The sequence below is a fragment of the Xenopus laevis genome, chromosome 9_10S (genome assembly GCF_017654675.1).
Source record: "Xenopus laevis strain J_2021 chromosome 9_10S, Xenopus_laevis_v10.1, whole genome shotgun sequence".
Lineage (NCBI taxonomy): Eukaryota > Metazoa > Chordata > Amphibia > Anura > Pipidae > Xenopus > Xenopus laevis.
Genome location: NC_054388.1, coordinates 61,324,457 through 61,344,210, shown reverse-complemented (window position 1 = coordinate 61,344,210; position 19,754 = coordinate 61,324,457). Strand labels below are relative to the sequence as shown.

At 38.1% G+C, this 19,754-nt stretch overlaps 1 protein-coding gene across 3 annotated transcripts in view; it reads right to left on the bottom strand.

Moving 5' to 3' along the window:
• gpd2.S (glycerol-3-phosphate dehydrogenase 2 S homeolog) overlaps window positions 1-19,754 on the bottom strand; it is a 111,142-nt gene that overhangs the window by 78,264 nt on the left and 13,124 nt on the right. For all 3 annotated transcript variants that reach the window (XM_041577759.1, XM_041577758.1, NM_001092540.1), the window contains 4 exon segments: window positions 14,346-14,517; window positions 13,962-14,086; window positions 8,939-9,036; window positions 7,861-8,024 (listed from right to left, as the gene is read on the bottom strand). In XM_041577759.1, the coding sequence (XP_041433693.1) occupies window positions 7,861-8,024; window positions 8,939-9,036; window positions 13,962-14,086; window positions 14,346-14,517 (559 nt within the window).

Here is a 19,754-nt window from a genome sequence, read left to right as displayed (position 1 = left end):
ATCTTGTGAAACCTCACATGCTAGGGAAACAAAAGTGACCCTGTGTATAGAGCACACAAAGGGCCAAAAATTAGCAAAAGGAAAAATATATTACACTGGATGGAATAAAGCAAACAAAAGGATACAGAATATGATCTATCCTCCTTCTACATAATGTGCCAGTGCTCCTTTTGTTCCACACCAGTACTGTCCATTACACTCACTGTCTTCACTGCTTTTACTTGCCCACAGTTTCCATTTTTTGTACTAACATGTATATGCAACTGCTTTTAGCGATACAATGTTTTTATCTTATTCACTAAAGTACTACATTTTAAAGGGACACAAAACATTAAAAAAAAAAACATTTTGATTGTGTGTCTCTCCCTAGTGGGAATATGAACTGGGTTAATAGTCTTTGTAAAGCCCTGCGATTTATAAAAAGTCTGGACAAAAAGGTCTGAACTCTGAGCCTTTAAAAGTAAAGGCATTTTCAGGAATAGTAACGCCATGACAGGTAGCATTCTATTCATGCTAGGGATATAGTCGTCTCCACTCCTGAAGCACAGAGACCTGCAGCAAGATGTCAAGGTGAAGGACAAAGTTCAAAAAACTTGCATTTTGCATACTAAACTGCATTTAATCAATGAATTTCAAAGTTGAGCTGGCCACAGACGCAAAGATCCGATCGTACAAATCAACGTACGATTGGACTTTCCCATCTCCCGACCTGCCACTAACCAATCCAATCAAATAAAGTACAAAAGAACAGATCAGCCGAGTTTCTGCCCCTTACAGCAATCGTACAAAAGTTATATCTGACCAAAGCTGGTGACAGTCTCCCTCTGAAAATCGTACGATCAGCAATATAATGCAGAGATATTACCCGCAGCCGACAGAAATCTTTTAACCTGACCGATCGACCAAACGACCGATCTCCGGCGGACGAAAAATGTCGAGACTCTCCACACACAGTCCGAAAATCGTACGAATTCTTGATTCGTACGATCAGATCTTTGCCCAAACTAGGCTGGACTGAATGATCTGGTTATGCCTGATTAGGCTGGAGGGTTACAGGATTGTGTATGGGAACATGACAATGCTCACCTTGATCTGTCCTATTATGTGATTGGCTGAATAGTGCAATATAGTGGACTTTTTCATGATTCAAAAAATTGTTCTTAAAAACGTTACTGTGCTTACTGAAAATGGCAAATATTCACTTTCGATGTAAAAAAAAAATGTGCTAAAATATTAAAATACAACTTTTACATGGAATACGCATCACTGGGCTAATGGTTTAATGGTGAACAAATAGTCAAATCCAGCCTGTCAAAGAGTAAAAGAATGTCTAATAAGTGGCTCCCTTGAGGTGAATGTGGTTCATAGGCCTGCCGATACCCCAACCTCAGCCATAATCTCTCATTCCTGGAGGTAAAAAAAGCAGTGGAGTGAGGAAAATTCTGCAGTCAAGACATAATGATACAAAATGACAGGGACAATAATGACAATGAATTTCATGTCTTCAAGTCATGAGCAAGGATGCCTGACTGGGCTGACTTACACAATTAAATTGTTACAGGTACAGCAGGAGATTCACTTATCATCTGTATGTTAGTGCCACTGCTGCTATGCCAGCGACCTGCTGCGGAACAGTCAAGGTTTGGTTTGTTACAAGCTAATGAAACCCATATGCCTGCAATGGCACAGAGATATTGGAGAGGGACCAGGTGCTAACAGCTTAGAAAGGAAGCAGAGAAAAGCAGAATTTCTATATTAAAAGTTCCAGGCATTTCATGTATATGCAAATTCCATGTAAATGTGAGCAATTCATCAAAATAACACCCTTATACACAAGCCTTAGCTGGTCTTTATGGTAGCAGACAAGTAATGCTCATCCAGCCATGACGGTTATACTGTTCAAATTATTATTCTTATATAGTACAGACAATTCAGTGAAGGATTTTACGTAATAATGGGCCATGTTTCTTGCACTATGTACCTTGTCCTGCATGAATAAAATTAGTCACAGGTGTCTGTACAGGTATGGGATCTGTTATCCGGAAACCTATTATACAGAAAGCTCCAAATTAAAGAATAGATATCTCCCATAGGCTCCGTTATAATGAAAAATGATTTCCCTTTTCTATATAATAATAAAACAGTAGCTTGTACTTGATCCCAACTAAGATAGAATTAATCCTTATTGGAAGCAAAACCAGCCTATTGGGTTTATGTAATGTTACCTGCTTGTCTAGTATATATAAGGTATCAAGATCCAAATTAATGAAAGATCCTTTATTCGGAAAACCCCAGGTCCCAAGCATTCTGGATAAAAGGTCCCATATCTGTACTTCAAAATGGAGCGTGTTCACCCCATAATTACATTCATGAGAAACAAGCAAAGAAAGGCATGTAGACACGTGTTATCCGTAACTCAATTAGGGAGCATCAGTGGATGTAGGCTCTACAAATCTGCCTACCCTATGATAGGAGGTAAAGAAAAGTGCCTTCTCACTCAAACAAGATTTACTTTACTATCAGCTTATGAAATCAATGGGGTATATTGCTGAGGCAAATGGTCTTAAATTAAATGTTTTTACTGATACTGCCTGCACAGTAAGGGTAATTTCTCACACCTAAGGATTGTAACCAATAAATGCAGCCTGAGGAGGTAATGTGAAAAGATTAAGAGCAATTTTGCTAAACGAGTGGATCTTTGACCAATTTGGCCCCCAATATTGCCGGCCAAATTGGATTGATCAAATCGCTTGTAACCTTGGCAGACACGGATCATAATAGGCAACCTCTGTTCGTCCATTGGGAGAGGAGCATATCAACGAATCAATGTGGTCCCCACCAAACAGGATTTTTAAACTTGCAACATTCTTGGGCAGATATATATCAGTAAGGCAAAGGGACCATACATGAGCAGATAAACTGCAGACTCATCTCAAGGGGCCAGCTTTAATCTGGCAGTGCATGGCCACCTTTAGGGTGGCCTTAGATGGATTTACGGTACTCAACTAATCAAACTGCGGGCCAAATTGATGGATATCGTACAAGTGGTTGTATACATGTGCGGTCACTTTTTCATTGTTTTTATTCTATTGGGCCAATCACTTAAGCAATTGAAACATGAAGTAAAGAGGATCTGTGATGAAAATTTTCTATTATAACACATAATCCTCGATCCGCCAAAATCACAGGAATTTTTGTTGAAACAGTCTGTTGACTTGCTATACATGCCCAAATGGCCAAAATTGGTCATGTTGCTGACCAAATCTGGGCATATATGGCTAGCTTTAAAGTGGCCATACACGATAAGATCTGCTTGCTTGGTGAGGTCGCCAAATAAGATAATCTTTCCCCGATATGCCCACCAATGGCAGGGCGATATCCGGTTAATCCGAATGATCAGATTACATATAAGAGATATTGGCAGCTTTAATCTGCCTGTGTATGGCCACCTTTAGACTCAAGCCCAAGTTAAACTGCAAAAACTGATTTAGTGAGTTTAAAGCACACAAAGATAAGTGCTGGAGTAAAAGACAGCTCTGTCTATTTATTGACCATTTGGTACTTCAAATTTCAATATGGAATTATCTAATGGCACATATCATAAAAAATGTTTTTTTTTTCATAAAAGGCTTTATTCATCTTTATTAATCAAAAACAGGACTGTTTTATGGGATATATTTTATATTTATATTTTCAGTAGCACTGTTTCGCTTTTTGAAAAAAAAAACACAGAATTATTGCAAAAGAATAAATCAGTGTTCTCTGAACATATCCAGCTGCTTTTATCGTGGAAAGTTTCCAGTTATACCGTAATTATTAATGCAGAGGAAAGATCTGTAAGAAAGACATGTTTATATAGAAGCATTGAACACTTCTTTAAACACAATATATTCTAATTTATTGAAATTCCTCTGGTGCCTCTTTTGCGATTTCCCAGAGCAACATAAATAAAAGTGACAGTTCACTGCTCACATAGCAGCCGCATCTTACCCCCAAAATGTTGCCTTTTTGCTGTTCAGGAGTATCCAAATCCCACTCTATGATAAATCAAGTCGACATGTACCCTTAAGTAACAAACTTGCCAGTTGTGCCTTGAAAGGAAGCCTTAAATAAATAGGACACATTGCGTACACCCAGGCTAACATCAAACATATGCTTTAGTTTGCAGATGCTCCGGCAGAGCAAGAATAGCCCCTGGTCTCGTCTGGGAACGGCTACGGCTGGTACTTACACCATTTATGCGTGCTCTTTTGTGGCTTTCAATTAAAAGCAGCCACTAAGCGTATTTAATAAGGCTACCGTATAATTATCAATCTCTGGGTTCAATCAAACATATAATTTAGCCAAGACTTCTCAGGGCTAAATGCTGTGATTTCAAGGAAAAATAAATAGAATACAGTATTACTTTTAAGGGTAGAAGAGCAAAACAATAAGATATGAAAGTGGTAATGAAGCAAAAGTAACTCAATATTTAATTGTGTTCTGCTGCACACTTAACCAGAGGGCTACATGCCATTACAAATGGAGTCCAGGCCACCTGTACATGCAGTTAAACACCAGCAGCTCTCAAGCTTAGAAATACATAGCATGCTATGCTCGCTTGTGTCTAAACCAGGTAAAAACACTAAGCTGTATGCAGCCCTTGTATAACGCTAATGGCATTTTTCAGCTGACATTTCTATGTAAGTGGAGAAAAACAATTATTTGCCTTCCTTTTTCTCAATATGTTCATAATGACAAGCACAGCTGTATATATGCCAGCAGAGAAAATTACCATTGCCATTGTCTAAATGGACCAAATTGGTAGCTTTTATTGGCCCCTGTATGGCCACCAACATTTTTCAATAGCTTTACTGTTTAAGTCTATGGGACCTTGTGCAATGAAAAAGCCACAGTATAAGCCTGAATCATTTGTCTAAAAAGAATTCACTGAAATTAGCTGCAAACTGCTCAGGCTCAGGGACCTTTGGACATCTGACTGACCCAGACTCCCATCCCCATTCAGCTACTTGACACAACCATTTACTTCTACAGCCTGTCACATCGGATTTAAAACAAAGGATTTTTATAGCAATAGGAATCTGTTTTTCAGTTGTCAGAATCCTCAAAGCAACTCCATTAGCTACCTTCAAGTGCTGTTTATGTACTGAGATCTGAAATAAAATAGCTCTCATTCGGAATCAGGCATTCTTCTTGCCCACTTATATATTTTAAGAAAAATAAAACGGAAACTGCCAGAGTTTGGCCATGCATTGTACCACTGATACTTATTGTTCATTGTTGGAATTCAGCTCATTATTAATATTATCTTGTGCTCATTATCGTTTCCACTGAAAAATAAATAGGTCCTTTCTTGGTGCTGAAAGAAAGTCTCCAAATCTGCCGTTGGGTGTCACCCTGTGGCTTGCAACAGTGACTCAACCTGCTCTCTAGGAAACACTGTAGGCTGGTGTCATTGCTCACACACCTTTTCCCTTGTTATTCTCTTGCATTTAGGATGCTACAACTACGGCCTACATTCTGAAATGACATGTGAATCCTCATTGAAAAAACAAGAAACAAGTCACAAGTCTAGTGGATCTATAGGACAATTAAAAGATATAACTTTATACATTTAACTCCATCTGTGCCGACTTATGCATCAACTGCAAACTGTGTATATTGCATACCACTCCAAACCTGACATACCACTTCATTCGGGGAAGTAAGGGACTACAGAATTTAACCTCACAAATCGTCCCCAGAAGGCCACAAGTTTCTTACACTGGAATTCCTGAATGTTTCGTTAATTTTTGATTGATGGATTGTGCCAAATGTGAGGTGAAATATAGGTGTTAATAACAGTGTATTTAAATGAAGTGGCTAGTTTTTAATAGGCATTTAAGGTACTGTAATACACGCAGTGAAGTCACATCTAAATACACAGCTTTATAAATACAGGTATAGGATCCCTTATCCGGAAACTCGATACCCTGAAAGCTCCGAATTATGGAATGGCTCCCATAGACTCCATTTTATCCAAATAATCCAAATTTTTAAAAATGAATTCCTTTTTCCCTTTAATAATTAAAACAGTAGCTTGTACTTGATCCCAACTAAGATATAATTAATCCGTATTGGAAGCAAAACCAGCCTATTGGGTTTATTTAATGTTTAAATTAATTTCTAGTAGACTTAAGTCATGAAGACCCAAATTACGGAAAGATCCGTTATCCAGAAAACCCCAGGTCCAGAGCATTCTGGATAACAGGTCTCATACCTGTATGACACTTAGGGGCAGATTTATCAAAGGTCAAGGTGAATTTTCGAATGAAAAAAATTAGAATTTCAAGCTATTTTTTGTGTACTTCGACTAGTGAATAGTCCAAATTCGATTAGAATTTGAAAAAAATTAGTACATGAAAAATTTTGATATTCAAATTTTCTGTCTCTTTATAAATTTGACCATTTGCCATCTAAAACCTGCTGAATTGCTGTTTTAGCCTATGAGGGACCTCCTACAACCTATTTGAAGTCAATTGGTGGACTATGGGGGAAAAACTTCCAATCGAATTTGATCGAATGCGCTATTTCTTCAAATCGTATGATTCTAATTCGGCCAAATAAGGACCTATTCGATCAAAAACGGACCTTGTAGACCAAAAAAAACTTCGACTTAATTTCGGTTGGTCTTTTTGAATTCGAATTTCGACGTTTTTTCAGTTCGAAATTCGACACTTCGGTACTGCCTTAGGGGCAGATTTATCAAGGGTCGAATTTCAAGTTCATGGGGGTTTGTAAATACTCCCACAAACTCGAAATTCGAATTAAAAGTCTACATTTATCAAAAAAAAATAATTTTTTAAACTTGGGTGAATGGGATTGACCCGCAAACTCGAATCTAATTTCAATCAAATTCAAATCGAATTCAATTCGAGTTTTTTCTCCAAAAGAACTAATTTTTCAGGAAGGCTGCAAACAACTTCAAATTCATCCCAGGACCAGTATATGATAAATTTCGAATTTTTTTTTTTTTTTTTTTTTAAATCAAATCGAATTTTAACTATTCCCTAGTCGAATTTCACTTAAAAAAAACCTCGAAAATTCAAATTTTCCCTTCGACCCTTGATAAATCTGCCCCATACTGTACACCACTTTTATCCACTACCTTTCTGGGCATAAATCACTTTAAACAGCTATATAAATAGGTCCCATATAGTGCTTGATGCTAAAACTTTACTACACTTGTTCCTAAGTAACAGATAATAGATTCATGAATAAAGGAACTTAAAGTCCTATAAAAGCAACCAAAGTGTGACATGAATAAAAAATGGAGTTGGCTGCCTGAAAGTGAAGAAGAATAGATGGAGCCAGAGCTAATTAGTATTCTGGGCATGCCATCTAGTTTTACAGAGTAAGATGAGTTGTAAGTAGCCTAATATTTGTGTGATGTAATTTTGCTTAGTACAAGTTAGGCTCTCACATATAAATGCCATGTGGAAATAAATAATATGTACAGGTATGGGAGTTATTATCCGGAAACCTGTTATCCAGAAGGCTCAGAATTACAGGAAGGTCACCTGTCATAGACTCCAATTTATTCAAATTATTTAAAAATTATTTCCTTTTTTCCGTTATAATAAAACAATAGCTTGTACTTGATCCAAACTAACATATAATTAATCCTTACTGGAAGCAATACAAGCCTAATGGTTGTATTTAATGTTTACATTATTTTTTTGTATGAAGATCCAAATCATGGAAAGATAAATTATCCGGTACACCCCAGGCCCTGAGCACTCTGGATAACAGGTCCCATACATGTATTAGGAATGAACACTGATCCATCAATAAAAATCTGTTTGGATGAAAGTGACATACCATCATAATAGACAATTGCCCCGACCAGTTTATCTTTCCGCAGCATGGGGAAGAGCCCCAAGGCTTTAGACTTGCTCAGGATGTAACTGCTCCTCAGGCACTGGCTTCCAGCCACAAGATCATAAGCCTTTATTCCAATCCAGTAATAAGGCAACTGCCACCATCTAAAGCAGAGAGAATAAACAGAAACACACATTAAATCAATGCGAAAAAAAATGATACCTATTTATAGGTTTGTTTTACCAGTGGCACAATTTACTGTGTTCTCTAAACTGCCATATTGCTTAGTTAATGCATTATCCATATATAACAATAACCACAGAGCCATCTAAGGTATGGAAACACAATAGAGGTTGTAGCTGCAGTCAATGAGAAATGCATCTGATGTGACAAGAAATATGACAGCTCCCATTCATGTATATAAGGGAGTTCCACTTTTTTCCCATATAGTTGGTCACTTATTCATTATACTTAAGGGGGCAGAATATATGATGAAGAGGAAAGTGGAGCTCTTGAGATGTCTGGGGACCATGAAAATCTCTTGGAGGGCCACATCCCACCCAAAGCCTCCAGCTGGAGAGCACTGATGTATAGAAACACAAGTGTATAGAGGAGGAAAGTTCTAAACACCTAACAAGCATCTCCTGTAAAACATACATTTATGGGATGCCTGGCAGCACTGTGCTGCACCCATGGCCCTGCGTTTAGCATATTGTGGGAGATTCAGTGCAGGGCGCAGAATGCTGAATGTACATATCCCACAGATGTAAGTGCCCTGTGGGTGGTTCCTAAGAAGTGCAACTTTGATGCAAATCTTCACAGGGAAAATTTGTTGTAATATGAGAAATTTACAGATAACCTTAAAATCACAGAACAATTCTAATTATTATTAGAAATGAATCTTCTCCTCTGTGGGTGGAGGACCCCTGTAATTCCGCAAAGAAAACCAGAGTACCCGGAGAGAACTTACACAGACACAGGAACAAGACACAAACTCTATGCATATATTGCCCTATATAAATGAAAAATATATGTGTATAAGTTGTGCTTGTAGTCACTCACAGGCGTGTAAACTTACTTGTAAACAGGCAGCATTATAGGTAACGGTGCGGACAAATGAGGCGCGATTTCCAGAAGATTGGCACGCTCATGGAGAGCTTCTTTAACAAGTTTATACTGTATAGTGGAGAATAAAAAAAATACAAGTATTACTTTATCACTTGTAACATGTTGAATTATGAATATGCATGTGTAACAGAAAGCACTTAAAAACATGCTGCTTGTGGGTGAAGCAACATTTAAAGGGAACATATTACACCCAGTCAATTTAAAATGGTGGTCATAACATTTATTAATGTTATATAATCTCCTGATTTTAGCAACTTTTCAACTTTTTAATTTTTTTTTTTAATAATTTGCCTTTCTCTTCTCCCTTTTATCACCTTTAAACAGGGGTCACTAACCCCAGCAGCCAGCAAAAACTACTGCTCTGTTAGGCTACTGTTGTTTATTATTATTATTATTATTGTTGTTGTTGTTACTTTTTATTACTTATCTTTCTATTCATATTCAAACCACTGCAAGGTTGCTAGGGAAAATGGGACCCCAACAACCAGACAAGGGCTGAAATTCTAAACTGGAAAGCTGCTGAACAAAAAGCTAAATAATTTAAATAAAATCAAGACTTCAGATTGTCTCAGAATATCACCATCTACATCATACTAAAAGAGAGATAGAACTGAGCCTCCTGTATCAGTAAGGGTACATGGTGCACGTCCTTCCGATCCAGCGCGATGAGATGAAGCGCCAAATATAATGTAAATAATACAAATGTTGCATCTACAAACTGCGTGCATTCAACATGACTGTTGGATAAAGACGCACCGTGCAGCCTTTGTATCCAACAGTCGTGTCGGATGCACGCAGTTTTAGATGCAACATTTGTATTACTTACATTATATTCGGTGCATCCGACGTGCCACCTGCACTTCCTTTCATCGTATCAGATCTGAAGAAGGCGCACCATGTAGTTCAGCCCTAACTGTCTGGCTAGCCAGAGAGAACTGCAAAAGGTGCTTTTGTTACATAATTAATGTAAATTGCAAACATTCTCAGAATAGCACACAAAGTTTGGGTGGGTATAATTCACCTTTATCACAATGCCTCAGATCTCCCAAAAATATCAACCAGTGCATCTCTCAAGCTCTAATGATAGCAAACTCCAGAGACCTTTTTTCCTATCAGTTTTCAATTGATTAATAAAAACCATTGCCTGGGGCAAAGCTATACATGTAGTAAATAGCTGAAAACTCTCCCAGCAGATATAAGTGTGCCAACCAACTACTCAATAAAGTAATTAGCTACAATGAAATAAAGATTTAAGTATCTGAGGGCCAAGCTCAATGTGCTACAGAAAGTTCTTTACTTTGATTTTCCTCTTAGTTATTGGGATTACATAAAGTCCTTTATACAGAGCTCTGCAGGCTTTCTACCTAGCTTTATACAGTGCACAGACACAGCATGCTTATGGTTTCAACAACAGGATAACAAGGCTGGCCAAATTAAAGGTGAACAAAAACTAAAATCAATGCTAAGTAGTTAGGCACTATTTGTCAAAAAAATAAGAACTACTTAATTAAACAAGACACTATGGGAAACGGCACTGCCCTATGTTTGAATTTTCTGGATAACAGGTTTTTGGATAATACAGAGCAGCTCCATCATTTGACTTTCTACATATATGTGTTTGCTTGTCTCAGTAGGAGTGACATCTGCAACAAAGCAGTAGTAGTCTTGGAAGTCTGCAGTGACTTCTAATAGCCTCATAATTTCCAGTAGGGGGTACATTATCCCTTATAATATATGAGTGATACTCAGGGTTTCCTGTAAATCTCAGTATGCAGCATTGTTCCTTTATATGGGCACAGAACTCCTAATTGATTTCTAATAGCCTTATAATTTACAGTAGGGGGTACATTATCCTTTTAATACATGAGTGATAATCAAGAGTCCCCTGTATAACTCAGCCTGTAACCGTGTTCCTTTATATGGTCATAGAATGCCTCAGTGACTTCTATTATCCTTATAATTTACAGCAGGGGTATATCATCCCTTATAATACATGAGTTATACTTAGAGTTCCCTGTATAACTCAGCCTTTAGCCATGTGCCGTAATATGTTCATAGTCACTGCTCAGTGACTTATAATACCCTTATAATTTACAGATCACTTATGATACGAGTAGGGTTGCCACCCGGCTGATATTTTACAGGACTAGCCGGTAAAACACCTGGCAGGGCCGGGGCCAGTATTACAAATTTGCCGGCAATGTAGCTGCCGGTAATTTGTAATACCCTTAACAAAAGCCCTTGGCCCTCCAGCGGAAACGTAGCTTTTCTTCAATTTCTGCCCCACTAGCGATGTGGCCCCTGCCCCTTTTGCATAATGACACACATCCCCGTCCATTTAGTTACCGCCCCTACCACTGGCCGGTAGAGTGGCAACCCTATACATGAGTGATGCTCAGAGTTCCCTGTATAACTCTGAATGCAGCCTTGTGCCTTTATATTGTCATTCACTCCTAATATCCTTATAATTTACAGTAAGGGGTACATTATCCCTTAAAATACATGAGTGATACTCAGAGTTCCCCGTATAACTCAGACTGCAGCTCTGCTGTAATATGATCAGTGACTTCTTAAATCCTTAAAATTCACAGTAGGGTGTACATTTTCCTATACAAATGCCTTTATAAATATCCATTTATTTAATTGTAGCAAACATTTTTTTATTTTACTCATACTTTTAAATTTAGTTGCAATGTGTTTTGGTGCTGCTAGAGACAAAAACACACGTTATAGTGATGGGGCAGCACTAAGGAAATCTGGGCTGTGTGAATTGACACGTGTATCAGATCTGGTTAGACTTCACATTCGTTATTCACACACACGTGTTTGGTATATTTATCATAATGTTGTGGTTTTAGTCCTTTAACAGAACATAAGGAAATGTACGTTTTTATTCTTTAAAAACCCCAATGAGTTCTACCTCCCTGTTCTGGCTGCTATTTTGATATGCATGACTTCCAATGCTTTTTCTTTCATTCCTAGCCGCCGAGTAATGCCACAAGTTTGTGGTTAAACTAGAGGTTTCCTTTTCATGCTGTGTCATAGTGACAAAAGGGGAGGTCATTGAGTTCACGGTGAACAATAATCTAGAGTGTTAGGCATGTGACACACCCCTGGTTATATTCTTTCAGCCCATCACTGCCAACCATAACATCAGCAGCCAGCATGACAAACTGGATTAAAGGAAAAGTAAAGTCTTTTCTTGTACACTACAGGTTGTTCTAGAAACAGGATTAAAGAGGTTTTGTGAAATATGCAATAATATTAACTGAACAGAACATATTGTAAGTGTGAGACACTAAATGCAGTGGCTGTTTATCATATGGCTGAAAAGGCCCCTGCATTTAATGAAGAATGACAAACAAGCCTATACGCTGAATTAAACAGCGATTTGGCCAATTAAATGGACCCATATAACCCCTTATAATACACAAAAGCCATGAATATCCTGTAAATTATATCCTTATAAACGGTGAGTTCTGATGTCATCAGTTATAAACGGTGAGTAGTGATGTCATTTCTGTCACATGACTCATTGAAATTTGTGTATTATAATAAATAAAGTACCCCCAGTTGTAAAATATGAGGATATTAGAAGTTACCTCGGAGTTCCATGACCTGTATAAAAACACTCGGCCTTCGGCCTCGTGTTTTTATATGGTCATGAAACTCCTCGGTAACTTATAATATCCCTATATTTTACAAAAGGGGGTACTTTATTCACTATATAATGTCCTCTGGCAGTCAACCTAAAGGTGGACATGCACACACAGATAAACTTAGGTTTTGTACAATTAAACATGTATGTATGGTGGCCCACTGCGCCCAAATGAAATCCATACACTATGGATAAACTAGGAATGTTTGAAAATGGCATCTTATGATGCACCATGTCAGCTGGAGCACTGTATGGCCACTGCATAGTGCATCATCAGATGAGGAAATGAAAAGTGAAAAGGTGCTGCAACTCTTCTTAAATTCCTTTTGTTTTGATAATACTTACAAGAAAGATCTGAACAGATATGGGACCTGTTATCTAGAATGCTCAGGACCTGGGGTTTTCTGGATAACAGATCTTTCTGTAATTCTAATCTCCATGCCCTATGTCTACTAGAAAATCATGTAAATATTTGCTGGTTTTGCTTCCAATAAGGATTAATTATACCTTAGTTAGGTTCAAGTACAAGCTACTGTTTTGTTATTACAGAGAAAAAGGAAACAATTTTTAAAAATTTGGATTATATGAATAAAATGGAGTTTATGGAAGACGGCTCTTCCATAATTTCAGAGCTTTATGGATAACAGGTTTCCAGATAACGGATCCTGTACAATCTGCCCACATCGTGCGTGACCCCTCATACTCTTGTCTTCCATTTGTTCCATGGGCCAATAAGTCAGATAGTATACCAGATTGGCCCATTAAATGCCACCTTAAGCTGCAGTGTAGCAGATAATAATTGTTGCATGAGGCTTTTTTGCAATAAATTAGGACTCCCTATGGCTCATTTCTGAACAGAAATGCAAAATGTAAAATTAAAAATGCAGAGATTTTTTTTCACAGAATTAGCAGACGCCTAATCATTTGCACATTATGCACCAATATGGACACATTGTACATTAGCATCATATTAACTTGTTGCAAATCACTTGTGTGTATGGACACAAGCTGCTAAGAAAAGCCTGATATTAATAGTAATTTCAGAGTGCCCTTAGTGGCTTGCATCAGTAAGGGAGCAAGGCTGTGCAATTCATCAGAAAAGGCTGGGCTGCTGCCCTGCTGCTCAATGCAAGATGCAAAAGATCATGGATGAATTAAATGACCTTAGGGGTCAACATTTTTAAAATGTTGTTTCCTTAGTAGTGTAACAATTATTTGCCATGAGCTACTCATGGGTCTTTTCTCTTTAGCCAGTTGATAGAAACTCAGCATTTCAACATATGCTGTAGCCTTAGCTACTTGATGAAAACTATACCTGTTCAATATCAAGGTTCATTATGGCTTTCTGCAAATATCGGACGCCGCCATGTATCAGTTTAGTGCTTCTACTGCTTGTCCCAGAAGAGAAATCATCTTTTTCCACAAGGGCAGTCTTTAGGCCTATAATAACCAAACAATATTTGTTTTAGCAAGGGTTCAAAATCTGGTTTTACCAGCTACAAAGTAATCCTGCTAAATATTGTGGGATTATGAGTGTACCCAGTGGGGTTTATTTACTAATACTGGGCACATTTGCACAAGGGTTGTAACATTTAGTAAATATCATCAGTTAGTTTTGATGACGATATCACAATATATCATCTTTGATTGGCTGGTGTGGAGGGGCAGAATCTGCTTCCACACCTCTGCTGTTAGTTACCTCTAGAGACTGCATCCAATGCACATCCACAGCCAGTTGCTCCTCCACCAATAACCAACACATCAAATTCTTTAGTTTTCTGTAGTGTTAGCAGCTGGGCTTCCCTTGGAGGCAGCTCATTTTGAATAGATGATTTAATGGGTTCTGCGGCTTCCACAGAAGTTATGCTTGCCTGAAAAAGAAACAAATGACATATTCATTTTAGGATGGGTGGGGGTTCAACGTGTATTGAAAGGAACTCACGAGAAAAGAATCCTGTACCATGGATACAAGCTCCTAGGTATAGATACAAGCTCCTAGGTATAGATATACAGATAGCATTACTCACTGAAAAACACCCTCAATGCAGGCAAAAGGCTGCAATAAATAAAATTACTCCTTCGTCAGCTTTTAATATAATTCTCTTCTATATTTCAGCCTGAAACAACTGTAGGACAGTTATTCATTTATATATCAGACTACAAGGCATATTTATCTTATAATTACGAGCAAAATCCAACGTATCTTCAGCTGAAAAATGTTGATCCTTCTCCTTGCATTCTCTACCCTTCTGCTCTACCTTTCTCTTCTCCTTTCTTTCTCACCCCTTCCTGCTTCTACTCTACATGTCCTTTTATTGATCCTTAGACACATTTCTCTTTCACTCCTTTTTATGCTCGCCCATTTTCTCCCTGTGATCCTCTGACTCCATAGCCCTTAATTTGCTCTCCCCCTTTCTACTTTTAAATGTTGACAAGCTTAATCACCCTAGTCTATTCTTTTGTCACTCCCTTTGTATCTTTTTTTTCTCGTGTACCCTCCACCTCTTCTTTCCATTATTTGTGCTCTATTTGACTGTTTTTATTAACACTTTCCTTCTGGTTAACTCCCCATTCTTTTAAGCCAACTGTTTCATTAATTCTACCTCCTTTCAGGTTGCTGTGTCTTTTTCAGAGAAATAGCATAGTACAAGTATGGGATCTGTTATCCAAAATGCTCAGGTATCTGGTATTTCCAGAATGGATCTTTCTGTAATTTAGTTCTTCATGATTTAAGTCTACTAGCAAATCATGTAAAACCCAATAATTGGTTTTCTTAGTTTGGATCATGTACAAAGTACTGTTTTATTATTACAGAGAAAGGAAAGGAAATCATTTTTAAAAATTTGTATTATCTGGATAAAATGGAGTCTGTGAAAACAGGCTTTCTGTAATTCGGAGCTTTCTGGATAACGGATTTTTAAATAACAGATCCCATACTGTAGTATTGATGGCAATAAATGGAGCTATGCAGTACTTGGTTCAGTTTTACTAGAGTTCACATATCCCACATTTAGCCAATCCCTGTGAAGTTCTCTTGTTGCAGCTATAGCTAATCTCTCTGAATTAGTGTCTTAGGGAGCATAATAACTTGAATGGAAAAAAGAATAAAAGGGCTGTGGCCCATAGAAGGCCACCTCTTCAATTTTTATATTCAGATAATACAGAGGAAAAAAAGTCTGTTAGTTTGCCAACTGACTGAAATATGACCAGTCTCTGGATCAACCAGCATTATACCAATCAATAGACTAAAGGTGGCCATACACGGATAGATCCGCTCGTTTGGCGATGTCGCCAAACGAGCGGATCTCCCTCCGATATGCCCACCTTGAGGTGGGCAATATCGGGCTGATCCGATCGTGGGCCCTAGGGCCCAACGATCGGATCCTAGCGTTCGCCAAACGGGCGGTCGGATCGCGGGACCGCATCAACGAACAGATGCGGCCGCGATCCGACGGGATTTTTAATCCCATCCGATCGAGATCTGGCCGACTTTCGGCCAGATCTCGATCGGGGAAGCCCGTCGGGGGCCCCCATACACGGGCCAATAAGCTGCCGACACGGTCTGTCGGCAGCTTTTATCGGCCCGTGTATGGCCACCTTTAGTATAGAATCAATGGCAGATTTAGTTGTTTCAAAGACCTTGGAGTTCCTTTATCAACACTGGGCAAATTTGCCCATGGGCAGTTTCCTACAGACACCATTCAGTGATTAGCTTTTTAAAGCCAGCTGTAAATAGCACAATGAATGCAGCAATTTTAATTAATCTACATATGATTAAATACTGAAAACAAGTACATAGGAAGACTTCTGGCTCCATTTAGGGGAAACATCAAGGCTCTCCAGATGTTGCTGAATTACAATTTCAACAAACCCCTGAAAGCCAACATTTGGAGGTCCCCAATTTGTTATTCCCTTCTGTAAACTGTTAATATACAGATGGAGCACACACAACACACGTTTTCTGATCGAATGAAAACTGAACTATTACAAAAATATAGACTTCATCTGCACTACAACTCCCAGCATCCCTAGTCACACAAAGACAGTGAAGCCTACAATGACCCAGAAAAAGGTTAAGACCAGGTTTTTCCACAATAAGTAAAACTTTTTCTGCCCCTTTGAATTGTTTATGATAATGAATTCATATCTTCAGACTAAATATACAAAAGTGAACTTAAGAAAGTAAATGTTTGATAAACCCACATTAAAGATTTCCTAATCTCAGGGAAACATTTTCTTCATTTTGCATGCAACCCTCATTTTGAATGATTAGATCGATTTTCCCTGTGCTCATGCCCCATTAGAATTGCAAATTTCCAAACGTTCCGAGACATTTGCAACTTATGGTGTAACAGCAAACAAGATCTAATAATTAGTGTCTATTTCTGAAAGAAGTGCATATTTAAAGACTACAGGCAATTAACAAGCAGGTTGTCCTGTAATCATGTACAGTATTAATTTGAGTGTAGTGCTGAGTTTCATGCAAATGACTCTTAACCAGCAACTGCGTGCAGTCTCTCAGGCATAGCCCGCTAATGGAACTGCTAATATATGGAGTCATTTTATTTTAATTTATTTATTGAGGTGGTACCTACTCTATTTGATAAATAACTCCTTTAATTTAGTATATCTTAATAAGAAAATTATATTTTCAGACTGAAAATTAGCTGTGCCTGCACATAAAAGAATACAGTATTAATTGGGCACACTAAAATGTAAGCTCAGAGGGAAATCGTATGAATGAATATTTTTCATTTAAAAATATAGCTACAGAAAAATGCAAATGACCTGCAGAAAGTGAAGCAATACAACTTGGTCGTTTACTCACAGTGCTTGGGGATTTAAGGACAAATAAAGCCTATTTATGCACTTCTAATTAATGTTGTTAAGTCGTCTGTTACTAAACATATCCAGGTTTCAGAGAATTACATCTTTTTTTTTTTTTTTTTTTTTAAATGTTTTTATTGAATTTTTACAACAAACAAGAAAATAAAATAAAATAAATACAAAGGAATTCGGAAGTACAAAAGAGATTGGCAATAAGTCCAGTGATGGCAGTATCGAGTACATCCCTGCACCAGCTGGATTGCAGGACTCCTCTCAACGAAGTGGTACAAGACAGATTGAATTACTGAAAAGCATAACAGCATTTCCCTCTTATATGACTTAAACAAATGAACAAATTATTGTACTTGTAAGAGCTGATTTATGTGGTGACTCCTGGGGAGAATTACATCTTTTAAAACTACAATAGGCTTCAATCTTGTCTTGATGGCTCAATTACTCCTATTATTGCATTGGTTGCCAAACCGTGGGTCTGGCTGAGCAGAGGTTGGGGGCTCTGCCAAAATGCTATATAGAGTGAGTTTTGGGGAAAAATGCCCATTTAATCCCTTACATGGAAGCCTGGTGGCCAGCTGGGGTGAGACATATTTACTACTCTATAGGGGTCATAGTTTAAAAAATGACATCCATTAAGTCCCTCTTCTTTGTAAAACATTAATAAATTCATACATATTAATAAATTCATAGAATTTACTAATGCATTCTGACAATGATGAGATATTAGCTTCTTAATTAACTTAATAAATGGTCTGGTATGAATGAACCTGATTCTAACATATATGATATTTACTATACACTTTATAAGAAAAGGAAAGACATAATCACTGCCAGTAGCGTAACTAGAGTGCGCTGGGCCCCCCTGCAAAAAACCTTCAGAGGAGCCCAGCTCACTCCGATCCACATTCTCCTGTCCATGTCCTGCGTCGCCCATGTTCCGCCCAGACTCCACCCATGTCCCACCCAGACTCCAACAATGTCCCGTCCTGTGTCCCCTTCCTCCATGGTAAGAGAGCGGCTGGGAAGTAGGGGGCTTTCTTATTAGCTATAGCGGAAGCAGACCCCACAGTTCGGGCATCACCTGCGACTGCCGGGTCTGCTTCCACTAAAGTTACACCGCTGATCACTGGGGTTGCCAATTTGCAAGGCATCCCCACCTCGATGATTTCTTATCTGTGAGCCTAGACTGATGCTTCTGCTTGCTGAAAACTGGACTGGCCCAGGAGAATTTTCTCATTGAGATCCATTCTCGCCAATGTGAGCTGGCCACATGAACAACAGAATGAAAAAGGGCAGAACTTTGCTTTACTCCACATGCACACCCTGCCTGGAGCCATACAGAAGATTTACTCCACATGCACACTCTGCCTGGAGCCATACAGAAGAGCCACAAAAGGGGAGATGGTTTTGATGTGGCACTCCTACAGTAGTATCCTGGACCAATACAGTTTTTTTATTAAACAGGAAGTGATTACAGGATGTGCCAATTTGCTTTCCTCTGGATCTCTGTATTGCCCTTGGGTTTCTTACCAAAGTGACAGTCATTATCTATTGTATTCTCTTTTAATACTCAACTCTTGCTTTTCTGATCCCCTGATCTGGCTTCCCCCACACCTTGTGTCTCATATTGTAAGCTTTAATATGCAGGTCTCCAAGTTACATCCCGTGCCATTAGTATGTGTATCAGTGTTTCTTCTGTATGTAATCGTAGAGTGCTGTGGAATATACTGGTAATTTATAAATGTTTGTTAATAATAATACCTCATTCATTTCTGTTTCACTTGGTAATTTTAGGTAAATGTAATCTCTATAAAGGGAATTTAAATAAATAGAAATGTTTAAAGAGATGATATTCCCAAAGACAGGCATTTATTCTGTCTCCTCTAAAAGCAACAGAACACAGCAAGTCTAACATATTCTTTAAAGAGATTCCAAACCTTATTTCTAGCTCGTATAAAGACATAATTGCTAAGAGTATATTCAGGAATAAGAAATAATTGAAGTGCTTCGGTTTTCTTATCCAGAATTAAGCACCTTGTAAAACCCAACAAGAGAGTCTTTCCGCTGATGAACCAACATGTCAGATTAGCCAATTATATCACCTAATTAAAAGAACTTAATCATCTTGCAATTGTAAAACCACTTAATACAGTATTAGCCTGAGTAAATCCCAGTATGACTTTCACAGATGAACTTCTGTCATTTGATTAAAACAAACTACTTCATTATGGCCCTGATCTTGATGTAATAATGCAAGTGGCAGTTT